This window comes from Tympanuchus pallidicinctus, unplaced genomic scaffold (assembly GCF_026119805.1).
Source record: "Tympanuchus pallidicinctus isolate F22 unplaced genomic scaffold, pur_lepc_1.0 scaffold1, whole genome shotgun sequence".
Lineage (NCBI taxonomy): Eukaryota > Metazoa > Chordata > Aves > Galliformes > Phasianidae > Tympanuchus > Tympanuchus pallidicinctus.
In genome coordinates, this window is record NW_026294618.1 from 72,629,900 (window position 1) to 72,647,696 (window position 17,797).

The 17,797-nt window shown below is 33.7% G+C and overlaps 1 protein-coding gene across 6 annotated transcripts in view; it reads left to right on the forward strand.

Annotated features, from left to right (window-relative positions):
* The window catches only part of RYR2 (ryanodine receptor 2), a 341,086-nt gene that overhangs the window by 166,327 nt on the left and 156,962 nt on the right, over positions 1–17,797 (forward strand). For all 6 annotated transcript variants that reach the window (XM_052696134.1, XM_052696150.1, XM_052696179.1 and 3 more), the window contains 6 exons: positions 6,360–6,478; positions 6,884–7,017; positions 8,569–8,810; positions 12,106–12,298; positions 13,871–14,087; positions 15,285–15,389. In XM_052696134.1, the coding sequence (XP_052552094.1) occupies positions 6,360–6,478; positions 6,884–7,017; positions 8,569–8,810; positions 12,106–12,298; positions 13,871–14,087; positions 15,285–15,389 (1,010 nt within the window). The remainder of the gene's footprint in view (positions 1–6,359; positions 6,479–6,883; positions 7,018–8,568; positions 8,811–12,105; positions 12,299–13,870; positions 14,088–15,284; positions 15,390–17,797) is intronic.

Here is a 17,797-nt window from a genome sequence, read left to right on the forward strand (position 1 = left end):
TTTATATGTTTAACAATTTTACATAGTGATTATGGTTGTAGTTTCAGTTTAGGTTCTAGTAATCTTTCCTTTCTGTGAACCAACAGATTAAGATTCAATTGGTTTGTTCAGTTTTGGTGAAACAATTCTGTGTTTTCAGTTACTAAGTTGTTTTCTTTCTCTAATTCTAATATGTTCCTTTCCCTTCTCATGGGAATTCTGCATTTTTCAGCATTTGCATCGAAGAAGTCATCTGGAGTAGATATAGTTTGTGTCATCTTGAAGTAGTGTATTTGTAATGTAGAGAAGTTCACATGATTTCTTTGAATATATGTCGTACATGAATCTTCAGTAAATACTGGATTGTAGAAGAATTAAGTCTATAATACACATATATTTTCTTTTTCATTGCATCTGTCCCCTGGTGTCTTACTGAGGTTAGCAAGAAAAAGCATGCCTGAGACACATTTAGGATTTGAGAATCCAAGTGTCACTTTAGACCTGCATTTTTTTAAGCTGTCTTGTTTATTTTTCTTTGACGTTACCTTACATTTGGCAATTTATTAACTATATTTTATTACTATTCTTTAATTTTATAAAATAAAGTCATGTTTTCCTCCTGAAACCCTTAGTATTAATTGCTTAGCACTTCTTGATTAGCAAGATAGTAGCAGATAGAAATGTGCTCAAGTTCATCTGCTTAGTGGCTCTGTGGTGTGGTTAGTGTCACTACTGTTCAAAATTACATATACTTATGTACTCTACTTTCCATCCTGGCTTCTTCCTCCTTGGAAGCAATCTATTATCTGTAAATCTTATCTACAAACTAAATACATTGTGGATTTTTTTAAAATACTGGGACTAGACTTTATAAAACAATGTTTTGAACTATGTTGGAAAATTATACTAGGAGTAGAATAAAAAATAAGTAGCACAAACACTGCATGTTAAATTAATGTAAATAACAAGAATTTATGTTGATGTTATATGGCATTGACATTGCCAACTTGATAATGTACCACATTGCTGTTTTAAATAATAGTTAAGTTGCCTAAAAAAGGATTCTGTAAAAGGATTCTAAAGGATGCTTGTTTGGGTTACCACATTTAGCACGTACTTATTCTAAAAAAAGAACTTCGTTGTTTATTTAAAACTATTCTTTAACATCTTTTTATTTTAATGTTACAGTTATTTTTTCCTTACATGTTTATTCCTCCTGCTTTGGTTTGATTTGTGAACAGACAGTAGACAAATCTAATTTCATGAAAGAATGTTTGCTAAGTGTATCCCAAAGAAACTGAAGAGTAACTGGATCTATGTTTCTGTAACAGTGTTGATTTCACGGCTGGTACTTAAGTTTCTTGCCCCATTTCAATGACATAAATACAGGCTTTTATATTTTCCTTACATAAAATTTTATTTCACATATTTAATATTTGTTATTGACATAATCTAGAAGCATGCCTCTCAATAGTTAACAGTTAAAAAACTTGAAGTTGTCCTACTAAAAATATATTTTCCAGAGCTCAGAAAACTCTTTACTTCAGTACTGAGTAAACTAGTTCTCTGAGAAGCATAGTAAGCTTCCATGAAGCTACAGACAATTTTGTAATGCTAACACTACCAATGAAAAAATAAAAATTTCTCTCACAATATTAATACTCTTCCATTTTATATTTTTCCTCTGTGATTTTGTGAACACTATAGTATAAATATTTGTGATGTTCTATATCACTTGTATTAATTCTCAATAGCAATCATAGTCTGAGCAATTTAATAAAATCTTTTGTATTAAATGCAAAATCAGTTTTACTGTAACACCAGATAGAATTGTCTCAACCTGACTTTTTTTATTGCCTAGTTCTACTGTTACTGATATCAGATATTTTTTTGGTGTTCTTGTTCTGGTTCATGTTCATCATTTCACAGGGAGTGAGAGAGATCAAGGTGGATTTCAAGGGTCTATTATTAATAATAGCTCATGGAAAATACATTAAATCCACAGCAGTAGATTTGGATAATGTTCCATATTTACTGTTTGCTATGCTTTAAATTTTCATTGTCTGCTTTTCTGTCTCCGCAGATTTTATATATTCTGCTTTGTTTTGCATAATGTTTTCTTTCCTTCCCCTCTTCTCTGCAGTCACCCAATTGGAGCTATTTCTAAGAAATATTCTCAAATTGCAATTATGACTTCTTTGTGTTCTATACAATATATGTTACTTTTTGTTGGAAGATGATTGTTTTGTAGTCTTTTAAACATTATTTTATACAATTATGTTACAGTAATTTCAAAACAGGAAGGTTCGTGGGCAAGATAGTTTAAACAGCAGTGAGAATAATAACCACTTTTCTGTTTGCATATTTGTAACTTTTTGCTGTCATCTATTTGTTTTAGTGCTCTCTGTTTTGTGAGTAGGAAGGAAGATAATCTTTCTTTGAATAATAATTCTTAGTTGATGACTGCAATTGGGAGAGTTATCCTTAAATCAGAGCTCATTGTGGCCAAGGAATTTGACTTGTGCCTTCATTATTTTAGCGTTTCACATTGACAATAAAAGTGTGATGGTATGCAGTCATCTCTTATCTATTGTTGGCACTCCATTCTCAATTAGCCCCTCTCCAAATTCAGTTCTGCTAAGCCGGATCTTCCACCAGAGCCACTTTCTAAGTGAATGCATCTACAGATTTTGGAATTCCTAATTTTTAGGATATCTTATATATGTGGATGATGGAAAGAGAAGATGGGATACTGTTCCAGTATAAATTATGAAATTCATAACAATACGAAATGCATTAGAGCAACCTAAAATGCTGTATTACATGGTTACTATTATATTAAAAAACAAAAAACAGAACTGTCACAAGGTTAAAAATAAGTCTAGAAAATTAAAACGTAAATATTTATGATGCTACAGTGAAGTATGAGATGAATTCTGTAACCTGAAATCTGTTTGTTCTGTAAGACATTGAAGGCTTAGCATCTAATGAATCTAATAATATCACGTGAAAAATCTTTCTTTGAACTAAAAATGTTAGGAAAACAAAATAAAGGCATTAAATATATAAACAGTAACTGAGTTGATTGTACAAATTAGACTGGAAATTGATTAAGTTCATGATCTTCACTGAAGCAAAAGTAAGAAAACTAATGTTTGTCTAAGTATAAACATGCCTGAGAGCAGACTATGTCAGAATTGAGGTATGACAGGTGCTAAGTGAAAAATGCAATGCAAGTTCTTCGGCTGTCTCTTTCAGTGTATAAATTAAGATTAGTCTTTCCTTCTGAAATGTATTTCAGATGGGATTAACTAGTCCTATTAAAATTTCAAAGAGATTAAAGCCTACATGAGGAATCATAAGGAAGGCTGGTTATTCAGTGTCCTAATTCAAAGATTTTAGGAAGCGCATTATCAGTTTATGAGTAGTTTTTAGGCATACTTTTTACTCTAGTATTCTATAGCTTGAAATTAGAGAAGTCCTGAAAGATATTCTGCTTTTCATGTTAATCATTAAGAAAAAAACTTTCAACCATATTCATCATGACATCTGTATGTGTTTGTGATACATATTTTATTCAAACACTTTCTGCTTAACTTCCTTGAGCAACTTCAAAGAAATCAAAGCAGGTCCAGCTGTCTTTAATATAGAAAAATCTAAAAGTGGATCAGTCCAAACCAACATTGTATGTTTATATGCATTCTTTTTTTCTGAATACAGAATGTTTGCCCTTCAAACCTAGTGTGTTTGATAGTCAGCACTCAACCACCACAGAAGCTGAAAAAGATGCTGTGGCAGCCAAGTCTGATTGATAGCATTCATTTTTTTCTCTTGAATGTTTACACTTTTGAAGTATTTTTACTTTCATTTGTTGAAAAGATGAAAACTAGAAAAGAAAAATGTTTTATTTTAAAACAGAATCATGATTATGAATCTACCTGCACAAACCTGAGAAGAATGTAGCTATCACACTGACTTTATGTGGTATTGATTCATAATGGATTACTGATTTTATTCTTAGAAGTGCATTTTAATGCCACAGTGAGAGATAGGAAGCCTTTAAGATAACACATTTTAATCCATTTGTTTCCATGCATTCCCAGTTTACTGTGGCATTCGATAAAACTGTTAATCACATTATAGTTTACCTCCCTAGTTTGAGGATTTTAAGCTCCTTGAGGGAAGATTGGATATCATGAGGAAATTCTTCAGAGAGAGTGGTGAGGTGCTGGAACAGGCTGCCTGGAGAAGTTGTGGATGTCCCATCCCTGGAACTGTTCAATAGCAGGTTGGATGCGGTCTTGAGCAACTTGGTCTGGTACCAGATCTGGCAGGGGTGTTGGAACTTAGTGATCCTTGGGGTCCCTTTCAACCCATGCCATTCTATGATTCTTTTGAAACACTTTTCTTCTGTAGGTAGTTTTAATGTTTTGAAGTGACTCCTGCCTATGTAGCTGGCATTGGGCGGATCGTAGTCCTGAACGCTGCATTTATTGTATCCACTGACAAAGTCTGACCTTTCAATTTTTTGCTTTCTTTTTTTCATTTTAACCTGAATTTTGAGTACAGAGGACACACATGTGGATGACCCACAATTTTGAAATCCTGAAATTTTATATAATCATAGAATTGTTAGAGTTGGAAGGGTCCTCTGAATGCCATCTAGTTCAACTCCCCTGCAAGGAACAGGGACACCAGCTCTAGATCAGGTTGCCCAGGGTCTTACCCTGTCTAGACTTAAAAGTGTCCAGGGACAGAGCATCAATCACATTGCTGGGCAACCTGTCCCAGTGCTTCACCATGCTCACTGTAAGAGATTTTTTCTCTTCTATCTAATCCAAATCTACTCTCTTTGAGCTTGAAAATATTTCCCCCTTGTTTTATTCCCACAGACCCTGCTAAAGTCTCTCCCCTTCTTTCCTTTAGCTCCCTTTTAGATATCAAAAGGCTGCTCTCAAGTCACCTCAGACAGTTCTCCAGACTGAATGGCCCCAGGTCTCTCAGCCTGTCCTCATAGGAAATCCCTCACTGACTTTTTTTATTGTGAAAATTGATAATAATGAACATACTTAATACTTGTCTTTGCCAAATGTGGTAGCTCCCAAAGCAAGTGATGACTTGATCCAGCAGGTGTGGGAACCTATTCTACATCCCCATGGCTGGGAACCTATACAAATGCAATGATTCTTAATGGCAAGGACTGCTGCTTCCTTGATATTAGAATTCCACTTAATTGGGAGGCCATTTGTGATTTAGTCATTTTTGCTTGCACATCTTATTTTCAGGTTAGTCTCTATTTATTCTACTGTTTCAAGAACACCACTGTGGGCTTCCAGCTTAACTGTTACATATACAAAGAAAATGATGCAGAATGGGCCAGTGTACTGGGAATTTATCTCTTTTTTTGAAATTGAGGATATAATTCTGTTAATGATTCAAGTGGTTTTCTAAGGGAAGAAGCGGAAAACTGTAAAGATGGAGAACGTACTTTATGTATAGAATATATATATCATAGAATCATAGAATCATAGAATCACCAAGGTTGGAAAAGACCTAAAAGATCATCCAGTCCAACCGTTCACCTATTCCCAATAGCTCCTACTAAACCATGTCCCTCAACACAACATCCAGTCTTTCCTTGAACACCCCCAGGGTCGGTGACTCCACCACCTCCCTGGGCAGTCCGTTCCAGTGCCTGACCACCCTTTCCGAAAAGTAATACTTCCTAATGTCCAGCCTGAATCTCCCCTGCCGTAGCTTGAAGCCATTCCCCCTGGTCCTATCACTAATGACACGAGAGAAGAGGCCAACCCCCAGCTCACTACAGCCTCCCTTCAGGAAGTTATAGAGAGCAATGAGGTCTCCCCTGAGCCTCCTCTTCTCCAGGCTGAACATTCCCAGCTCCTTCAGCCTCTCCTCATATGGCCTGTGTTCCAGACCCCTCATCAGCTTTGTCGCCCTCCTTTGAACACGTTCCAGGGCCTCAATATCTTTCTTGCAGTGAGGGGCCCAAAACTGGACACAGTACTCGAGGTGCGAGTCAATTCTTCACCTTTTGAGGCCATTGAAAAGCAGTTCTTTACATTTTGAATTTTTGAGCATTGATTATCACGTATTTATTAGTAAAGTTTTCAATTAATTTACAGTTTTTTCCTCCTGTCCTTTCTGACTTTTAATATGCTCATTAATTTTGAGAAATCCAGAAGGATAATACCAATCTTGTTTTTGATTTTATCTGTTGTTTACAGGACTTTCTGAAATTAACAAATTTTACTGGCCAAATATTGGAAAGTAGTATTTGCAATTATAATATTATGTATACTTTGAATTATAATTTCCACCCCTCTGCATACTCCCCTCTCCCCCCCTTTTTTTTCCAGGAATACTAGAAGTTTTACACTGTGTATTGGTGGAAAGCCCTGAAGCTCTAAACATTATTAAGGAAGGACATATTAAATCAATCATCTGTCTTTTGGACAAACATGGAAGAAACCATAAGGTATGCATTGAGAGGGACATATGTAGTTAAACATTCATGAACAAATAAACCACGTTGCTCTGTACAGATGTCAGATTTCAAATACTTTAAAATAGCATTCATAGTTAGGAATTAAACTTTTCCTATAGGCAGTTTGAAGATGCAAAGGTGGAGATGTTATTTGGGTTTTAATGAAAGCACTGATACTAACTCAGTTTCAGAGGAAGCAGGAAGAAAATAACAATATATTAAAAGAATTTCAATATTGTTTTAAGGATATAAAGTACATCAACACAGTAACTTTATTTTACATGTCTTCCACTAATACAGTACAGAGCATTATACTGCCAGGAGTAACTCAGAGAGATTATGATCTCTTTAGCATGAAAAATTATTCAAGGTGAAAACAAATTTATTTTTTTCCAGGTTTTGGATGTCTTATGTTCTCTCTGTGTATGTCATGGAGTGGCTGTGCGGTCTAATCAACATCTCATCTGTGATAATCTCCTGCCAGGAAGAGATCTGCTCTTACAGACCCGCCTTGTCAACCATGTGAGCAGGTAAAAATAAAGTCTTGTAGGCATGAACAAATCAGAATGAAACTTGTAATTGAAAAAGACAAAAATATCCACTGCAGAAAAAATGTTTTACATCCAGAACTTTTAGTAAGATATTTTACTCTCATTAGGATTTTGAATACTCTACTCAATTTTTGTTATAATCAAAATATGAATAACAGAGTGTTGATGCAGGATAAAGTTGCTCTGAACTATCTCCAATATGTGAAATTATGGAGTCCCTTGAAAAGATGATTGTCTAGATCTAGCTATACTTTCAGAGTACCACTGTTTTGTGGTTGCCTTCTTCTACTAAAGTTGGTCAAAAACAAGAATCTAGCATCAAACACCTTTGCCAGTGTCTTAAAATAATCTTATTAATTTTGCGAGGGCTCTCTATCTCCTTCCCAATGGAAGACTTATGAAAGTTACTTTCCAGCATATGTTAATAACTACTTGGAGTGTAAAGTCTTTAACCAGTAAAGTCATACTTATATAGAGTAAATGTTTATCCAGAGATTGAACTTACACTGAGGCAGAAGAATCTGGCTGCAAGTGAAGATTCATGTGGTCTTCCTCTGTCTCAAACTTACATCTATTTGGAAAGTCTGCCATTAAGTTAGAATGAAAATTGAAACATGGAAATATTAATTATAATTTGTAGGAATTATATTTTGTAGGATTTATTAGATGCTGAGAAAAGCTAAAAAAAAATTCAACAGTTGCATATTACAAGGAGACTATTTCAGGCAAAAATAAATCCATACATGAAGATGAAATGAACATTTTCTAGCTGACCCATTCACTTACATTTTTCTTACCCATATGTGAACTTACCCCCTCAATCCAGTACACATCCAATAACACACCAACATGGAAAGATTGGATAGTGGGAACACTTCCATGTCAGCAATAACTTTGAGCAATTGATAAGTAGTAGATAATTAAGACTTGTGTTAAAAATGCATAAGAAGAAATTTTAAAGATTTGATAACTGATTGAGCTTTTGAGATGACTTGGAAAAGGGGAGGTGGAGCTCTCTCTCAAATGTAGCTGTAGAAAAAATTTCTGTACTTAATGCAGTTTTTTGCTGTTAACTGTGAATGTGTCATGAATCAGAATATGGATATTCTTGCAGCGGTAAGAAAAAACAAATATTTTTCAAAGATAAGAAAGACCAATTAAATGTTGAGAATGTTTAGAGAGAATGAAACTCGCTTGCCTTGCATCACAAATAATTGCCAAAGAGGTCTCTAAGACGCTGCTGTTTGACAAACTATTTGAAGGTACTGCAAAATTTTAGTTGCTAACCACTATTAAATAGTAAATTAGATGTTTAGGTTGATTAAACTGTGGACTCTGGACTAAGTATTATAAAAACTGATACTAAAAAAGGAAAAAAAAAAAAAAAAAAAAGACAAAAGCAGACTTAATTTTACTACTGTTATTTTAAACAAACACAATGAGTCCTAAATTTGAGTTGAAAAGTCTACAGTATTGCATTTTGTTCTTGAGGCGGGGTTTTAATGTCCACGTTTATACTTTCTGTTTTAGCATGAGACCTAATATTTTCTTGGGAATTAGTGAAGGCTCTGCCCAGTACAGAAAATGGTACTATGAACTTATGGTGGACCATCTAGAGCCTTTTGTGACTGCAGAATCAACTCACCTACGAGTAGGCTGGGCTTCAACAGAGGGCTACTCACCGTATCCAGGGGGAGGAGCAGAATGGGGAGGAAATGGTGTTGGTGATGACTTGTATTCTTATGGCTTTGATGGTCTGCATCTGTGGTCAGGTACTTTTTCCCTCTTTTTTCTTTTTTCTCTTTTGTTTTCTCTTTATGTTATACAAAGATCTTAAGCTTGGAACTTAATATCTGCTTGGAACAGTGCGTATTTCTCAGCAGTGAATCAAATGTTCCTGTTGACACTGGAAATACATGAAAAGAGTATCCCACCACAATATGCTTTAAGTTGATTATATCTTGGAAAAATAATATTTTTTACAAAGTAACACAGAATAATTATTTAAGTTTCAGCATGAGAATTTTGGTAGTGGTAGCTCTTGGGTTTTATTTAAAACTTCACATGTACAAAAAATAATTCTATCAATCAGAAGTCTAAGTTTTTAATTCCACTATGATAGTGGGAGAACAGCCTGAGAGTTTTAATCCATACAAATCTTTCTTTTACCAAGATACATTTTAAATTGGTAGTTGTATAAAAGGGGATTCAAAAACTTATTGAACAGTTTTCTACTACAGTTTCATCTTGTTGAGGAAAAAATATTTTCCCATTTATATTTTGCGATTATTGAACCATACAACTGGAAACTGGCAAGGCTCATTGAACTGGCAATTTGTGCCACTGTGAAAATTTGAAGATCCTTAACAGATGAGACAGACATTTTAAAGAGTCAGCTCTATGTATGATTTAAGTCTTTGAAGATTTGAGGCATTGTGGCTTGATGCTTGGAAAAGAAGACAGTTTTACACTTCAAAAGAATTTTACATCAAAAATAGCAAAAGAATGTATTATTAAGCAATAATATATCCAGTAAAGTGTCTTCCTGGGAATGTAGCTGCCACTTTTGCTCTCATGTATAATGAAAATTTCTTTGGAACAATGTTGCATAATTAATGATGTCAGTAAAGACATGTCATAATTGAATTTACCAGATAGAATCTAATTAAAGAAGAATCAGGAAATTATGAGCCAACCCAACTGGCTCATGTTACATTCACGTTTGAGGAGGAAACAAAAGGTTACTCAATATCAAAATGATTTTTCTACTCAATGGTAAATTCTTAGTTAGAAATATCACAGATTACATAAATAATTATTTCTGGTTCTTTGTTCCATAACCCATCCCAATCAAAAAATTCAGCCCATCTTATAAACACGTGTTTTAAATATTAATCTCTGTTGTGAATTTGGCTTGTAGATTTGAAAATATTTCCACCTTTCTTGATAATTTCTAAAGGAAATGTAACACATACATCTGAAACTTAGGACTTTAGATAGTTGATCACAAAAAATCATGGCCTTTCTTCTTCCTCCACAATCCCAGGCCGTATCTTGGTGAATCTGAAACATTCTGATAATCCTTGGAGGATTTAGGCATTAATGAATAGGAACAACAACTCTCTGAGGGGCTGTTCTGGATAGGCCTTTTTCAGAGTCATATTTATTTATGTTTGTTTCCTTAGTCAAAGATACAAAGATGTAGAACTCATAGAATTTTATTATGCCTAATACTTGAAAAGGTGCTTAGACAATTTTGTCTGACTGTACATAAAGTGAAATAAATTTATATGTTTATTTTGTCAGTCAGTCTTTCACTGAACCCAATACCTTATATTTGGCTAAATTCTAATATCTAAAAAGGCATCTGGTCTCAAGTTGAACAGCTTAAGGAAATAAAGTAGTTACTCTTTTCACTAATAGTTCTTTTAGTGTTTAGTTATTCTTGCCATAAAAAAATAATTTTCTTTGCTTTGAAATTTGAAAACTAGCACTTGACTGTTGTGATGTTTTTATCTGCTATTCTCTACAGCTATCTGTGAGCTTTTGGATGTAGAACTGGTAGAAGATAGTTCCTTTGTGAGACAGTTCTTACACTGTGACTTTTACATTGTTCGGCAATGTTCTGTGTAAATTTCTCAGTTTATGAAGTATCTTCCAGGTTTCCCAGCCCTTGTTCACAGGACAGATTACTTTTAAAGCAAATGAACAAAGGCGTAGAGGGAAGGGATATAATCTTGTAAGGGATAGATGAAAGTAGCATGAGTACGTGAAAATATTTTTCTTCCTTAACTATACTGCTGACTGAATGAAATCATGAAAACTATGGACAGCTACCTGTATGAGTGGGAACTGATTTTCCTAGAAATTCAGAGCCAGGCTTAATAGATTTATGCTGAAATTAAATGCATGGGATGTTCAAAAGGATGCTTATAAGTTCTGTTGTTTTGGGGAAGACTTAGCAGATAGGCATGATTCTGGGAACCAATCCTCCCAGAAACCCATTTCCTGAGGGACCCAGCAGAATAGGAGGTGCTGTTTCTACACCTACTGAAAAGTCTTCTAGGATCAGAAAGAGAATATGTTGGACCATTTTTTTGTGTTCAGCTAAAAATGCCTATCTTTAGGCATTTAGGTATTTTAGGTTTTAGGTTAGTCTTTTATGTTTACAACTAGCGGGGAACACAGTTAAAAACTCAGGAGTATGTTCTCACTATCCATTGTTGTTTATCTCATTCAGACATTGCTTAACTTGTCTTTGGAAAACATGTCTACAGCTATTTTAATACAACTTCAATGTTGTTTTTGTTTTGTTGTTGTGGATGGTAGTAAATTTCAGAAATGGTAATTTCTAATTTCTGCATTCTTCTCTAGTTTATTTCTCCTAGGAAGCAGGTGTACTTATGTAAATGTAATTTGATGCAAGATAAAATGATCATTTAGAATGAATACTACACATATTAGAGAAAAATACACATATTGGTGAATTTTGAATGCTTCAAAATTGGCGTTATCTTTTATATATGCTGGAAAAATGCTGTTTCGGGATTTGATTATGAATATTTGTGGTATCATCTTAAACAGATTTGCAAGAGTACTGTGGTCTGGCTTGTAATAGCAAAAAATAACTCTCTTTTCTTAAATAATTTCAAGTAAAATTTATTCTTTATATTGAATAATGTATTCTTTAGCTAAGTGTGCTAGATTTCATGTTACACAATATTTGTTTTGCAGTTTGCACTTATATTGCTTGTGGGTAATGAAATTTAATTTTTGTTTTTATTGTTTGTATCAATATTTTCACTTACATTAACTATTATTTTGTTTTAATCTCTTATGATTAAAATAGCTTCATGCTTTTTGCAGATGCCTTTGTACGTTTTTCTTCATCATATTGCAAGCTTAAAATTCAGATCTTAAAATCAGATGTTATCAGATGTCACAGATGTAAATATCTGTGAATTAACACGTGCTCTCTATTGCTTTCTTTCTCTTATTTCTAGTCTGCTGTGAACACCTATATAATTCTCAGAAGCTTTTCTAAATGTATCTCCTTTATATCTATAGGCTGTGTAGCTCGAACAGTAAATTCTCCAAACCAACATCTGTTAAGAACTGAAGATGTTATTAGTTGTTGTTTGGATCTGAGTGCCCCCAGCATCTCTTTTCGGATAAATGGACAGCCAGTTCAAGGAATGTTTGAGAATTTCAATATAGATGGCCTTTTCTTCCCAGTTGTCAGCTTCTCTGCAGGAATAAAGTTAGTATCAAGTCTGTTTTTTCCTGGGATTCTTGTTTTCATTAGATGTTAATATACAAAATTATTTCCCTGGTTGTCTTCACTCTCATTTCCCTTTCTGACATCTGCTTCTTTGGCACAGCTCCAATTCTTAGCTATTGAAACTACAAAGGAATCCTGAAGAGATAGTGCATCTGTTGTTTTTCATCACTTGAATCGGTTTATTCAAGTGGATTGCAAATAGGACTCAAAGTTTTATCTTCACTACAATGCCCATAGATAGATATTAACTTTATAAATAGCGTTAAACCTATATGGGAAGATAAAAAATGATCATCTATATTAAAAATGTTTGCCCTGAGGCAATTGTTGGAAGCAAGTATACTATTAGCACTGACCTTAAGAAATGTTGGTATGCTTTCTTTTCAACAGAATGGACTAACAGAAATTCAGTCAATCCATACTCTGATTGTTGTTCTGATTTGCTGTAAAATTTCAAGTCCCGCTTGAGGTGCTGAATTTCTACTTTCATTTTTTCAGTAGTTTGAGACAGTAGTATTAAAAAAGATTGCATGAAGTTCCAGCAGGAGACCTGACTTGAGCAGAACTGGTGAAAGTTGAGGGTGAAAGTTGGTTTCTGCTGGAAGGAAAGCAATGCTTTGTTAGAGATCATTCAGAAACTGTGGTAAACAGTATAGAAGCAAAGAACTAGCATCTCATTCCAGATGCAAAGTACGCTTCTTTAGTCTTTGCCATGCATAATACAGTTATGGATGATAAGGTAGTAAAATTATAGAAGTAAATGCCATGAAATGCAAAACTGTGCACCTGCATGCTTTACCTCCCTAATAAAAAAAACATTTGACAGATACTATTCACATGCTTTGTCTGCTTTTGGAAAATGTTTAGATCTGTACTAATAACGGTTTTAGAAAACACATAGCAAATATAAAAGAGGACACATGATTCTGTTGCAAGGCTGGGATTTCTGTTTTTTTTTTGCTTTTGATTTCTTCTGGTTGCAAACATACATGATTTCATTCACTAAATTTTTCAATCACAAAAAAAAAAAAAAAAAAAAAAGAATTTGTTCATAATAAAAAAAAAAAGTCAAATTTGTAATGAGTAAAGAATTCTTCCTCCTAAGTTTCTACTAAAATGGCAGGTGCGTGTTTTAGTGAAGAAAATAGGGGTGTTGTATTGCATTCTAAGCATTTCCTTTTCTGTGTGAGAAAAGGAAAAGTCATATTCTGCTAGATTTCCAGGCTCATTTCTCAAATTGTAGGGAATTGAGAATTCCCACTGGAGAAACTTGAGTGGTTGCTGATTGATTGCTGTAGGTTGTAATCTCAGCCTCACTTAGAATGCTTTTATTGAAGTGAAAATGAACCAAAATGAAGAAAAATATTTAGTTTTCCTCACATTTTTTGCACTTGCTACTCCAACACTACTGGAGTGTGAACACAAACAGTGCAAATAAGCTTTTATTTTTTTATTTTTTCCCAGTAGCACTCAGTAGTTGTGAAGCTGACAAACTGATTAGGTTTGATACCAGAAGTGTTCCAATTATCTAAATTAACTCTGCTTTTACAGAGTACGCTTCTTGCTTGGAGGTCGTCATGGAGAATTCAAGTTCCTTCCTCCACCTGGATATGCCCCTTGCTTTGAAGCTGTTCTACCAAAAGAGAAACTGAAAGTGGAGCATAGCCGAGAGTACAAGCAGGATCGAAGCTATACAAGAGATCTTCTGGGTCCCACTCTCAATCTGTCACAAGCAGCTTTCACCCCAGTTCCTGTAGATACTAGCCAGGTATTGAAACTAAAAGATTGCACTTTGTTTCCCAAACACAGATATTATAGATCTATGTTATTTCTCATTGGACTGAATTTAAATGTCTCAATTTTTTTTTTTCTCAGAATTTGTTTGATGCATTACACAGCTAGAAATTGAAAAATGGAAAAAAGTCAAAGGTTCTGTGAAGTTCTTGTAGTACTCAAATATATTTTCAGTTCACAGACACTGCAATGAAGACTGTTTTATCTTTAATATTAGAGTATGCAAAAAAAGAGTATTTTAATTTCATGCTTTGTCGTTTGCCACTGTCCTGTCACTAGAAATTTTTATAACAGCTTAATTAAAATTACTGAAGGTTTTGATTTAAGACCAACTTCAGTCCTTTTCCTTTGCTGTCCTTGTAGGTTACTGAGAGTGGCATTAAACTCACTGTACTCAGGAAATGGCTCTGAAGTTGTATTTCTAAGTTTTTTTCTCATAGTTGTTCTTAAATTTGACCAGAGTTCTTGGTAATAGAATTTTTGGACAAGGTCAAATTTTTGTTATCATGTTTTAACATGTTTAGGAACCTGTCCCTGAAACAAAGTGCTACATACAAGATTCTGCATGTGTCCTTGGGGTTGTTGTTAATTACAAATAGGGTAACTCTGTGATCATTTATAGAGCTTTGTATTTAGGGTCTCTTTTTTTTTTTTTTTTTTTTTGAGACAACATCCAACTGCAAAGTTTGGAGGTGACGTCCCAATCTCTCTTTTTCTATTGAGGTGCACTTCTCAAACTTTTATATTTGTCTGAAGTATTCTGAAGAAAATATCTGTTATTCAGATTTTTACTTTTTTTTTTTTTTTTTTTTAATCTTAGAAGTATCCTTAGTTTGAGTCGTTTATAGACAGCTGTCGTGAATGTGTTCTGTGACATTTGAAGGTATTCGAATTAAAACTGTTTTCCTTTGCTGGTCAAACTCTGGGATTTGTAGATTAGGGTATTTCTTGATCTAAGAATTTTGTCTCACTTTAGGAATGATGAATGATTGTTTATTTTATTATTGATTGTTTTATTGTTATTATTGTTTGTCCTATATATCGATAAGAATGAATGATTATTCAGGATTAGTTGAGGGATGTGACTTATGTCAAGTTTGACAACTGTGGAGGTCTGTTGCTCTGTTGAGCAACTTCTTTGTAATAACATCTTTTTCTTTTCTCTCTTTAGATTGTTTTGCCTCCCCACTTGGAAAGAATTAGAGAAAAGTTAGCAGAGAACATCCATGAACTTTGGGTTATGAATAAGATTGAACTGGGCTGGCAGTACGGACCAGTACGTACCTTCTTTATTAATTTTCTGTTAATTATGTGATATTGCTTAGCAAATCAGTTTCAGTGTGCTAATGGGACTGATTTATTTTTATTATCTTTCCGAGGTTATTAAGATTTTAGACCCTTTCCGCTGCAAGACAGTAGGAAAATCAACAGCAGTTGTATAACCAAATTTGTATATTGTAGAATAAAAATTCTGAGGTTAAAGTTGTTTGCTGCTCACATTTTCTACCAGTCTAATGGCACGGAAAGCATATAGTAGGTTTTACACCTTATTTTTGGTTTTGGGCAAGACATTTAGTTGTCTGGTAGTGTAAGTCAATAAAAACCATGATTCTTGGTTCTCTTTGCATGAACAGTCTGACATCTTTCAAAAGTTCCAAACATAGCATATTCATGAAAAATAAATATTTTGTATTTTCTGAGGATGGGAAATGCCATTAAATATACTTCCTTCCATCCATGTCTCCTACTTTTCAGGCTAAAACGTTCATTAAACTCTTTTCATGGAGTATGACTAAGCAATTTCTGTGACTTCTGGCTTTGTTGCAAAATGCAGTCCAGTTTGTTGATTATTTTTTTTTTAATCAATTATAAAAATATATTTAAAAAAAATCTGTAGGTTAGCTATTTGGATTCCAGATGTTATTGCTTGTGAAGTGTTGCTGTGGAGAACATAAAATCATCCAGTAAAGATTAGATATGTGCAAATACAGAAACAGTATAGTATTTTGCTTAAATATATACATTGGTCATCTTATATGGCTGGGCATAGGTATTGCATTTGGTGTAGCATGCTGAAATACTTTAAAAGATTTGATTAATAGAGATTTGTTGATTTTTGTTTGTTTGTTTGTTTGTTTGCCTTCCCCACCACATCAAATGAACAACATCAAAAGTTAATGTGACAAAGTGTAGTCATTGTGGGATAGTCATATCAGCCGTGAAATAAATTGCAAATACTTTCAGTGTTCCAATACTTACCATCAAGGATCTGCCTGTAATTTTGAATGCTATTTTCACTTAGTTATATAAATAGTATTGAGTCAAGCAACAATAAATGTAATTATGTGCAATACGAAACAGGGTGTTGAAACTTTTAAGATGTTCTGCTTGCTTTCCCTGGCTTTACTGTTCTGCAGTTCAGTGTATTCAACTGGAATGTCACAAAATATATGCTAATTGTCTCCTGGAGACTGACTTTTTAATCATTTTAGTTTTTCACATGTGTTTTTATCAGTTTAAGCACTGTAGCTAACTTTGGTTACCTGAGTTGATGCGTTACAGTTACTGAGTACTGAGGCAAGGTATTTTAGGCAAGGTATACACTAAGCTGGTAATTCTATTAATTTTGGAAATCAGAATAAAAATGAGATCCAATATTGAAATTAGCTACGCTAATTTAGAACTAAAGTGGTTCTCCTAATTGGAGGCCATTCTTAGACTTTTTATTGATGTGGATTACTGTAGCTCTTGGAAGAAATTTGTAAGTAACATTTTTAGTGTCTGCTAAAGGAAGCTTCTTGTTTTGTTTGCTAAATGTTTTGAACAAGTTGCTTGACAGTTTAATTGCTTGTATTGCCTGTCCAAAGAACATTAATTTCATCAAGTGCAGAAAAATATCCCATTGAGATTGTAAATATTTTTCAAATGAAAGCATAAACAGCTGTCTGCTGTTCAATTTGATAATTACTGTGTGCTTAGATGAAAATGAAAACATGTGTTAGTAGTGTTAGAAAGGAGTGTGACTTGTTTTTTTTATAAGATTAAATGAACTTGAATGAATAGTAATGTCTAATTTAGATATTGTTATTAAAAACGTAAAACTGAAAAATAGAATATGATAAATAGAAAATAAATTCCAATTATGAATGATCAGTCTTCATGTTCACTCTGTGGATACTCATGTTTAATTAATTTGTAGAACTTGAAATTACAGAGACTTTATCAACAAGGTAAGGTTTGAAGATGACAACATTTTGGTTTCCTGCTCTAACATATAGCGTTTGTGTCAATATTATTGGTTGGTTTTTTTTGTTTGTTTGTGTTTTTTTTAGGTATTATGACAGATATTTTAGGTATTGCACAGATAGCAGTTTTATTTTCAGAATGCTCTAATGTTTTTCCTTCTAAGACATTTACAGTTAAAAAAAAAAAAGTAAAAAAAAAAACAAACAAACCCAACAAAAAACAAATGCAATATGCAAAGCAAGTGGTGTGTTTGTGTGATATATTAATTCCTTGAAAGGCAGAATTTATATGCCAGTTTATGTGCTACTGACTTTCTTTTTAAACATAAAATCGGATTCTGTAGGTGAATAATAGATTAGGCAAAATTATTGAGAACAAGTTATACCTAGTTTGATGGTACAGTTTCATTGAGAAATCCAGCAGTGATCCAGCAGTTGA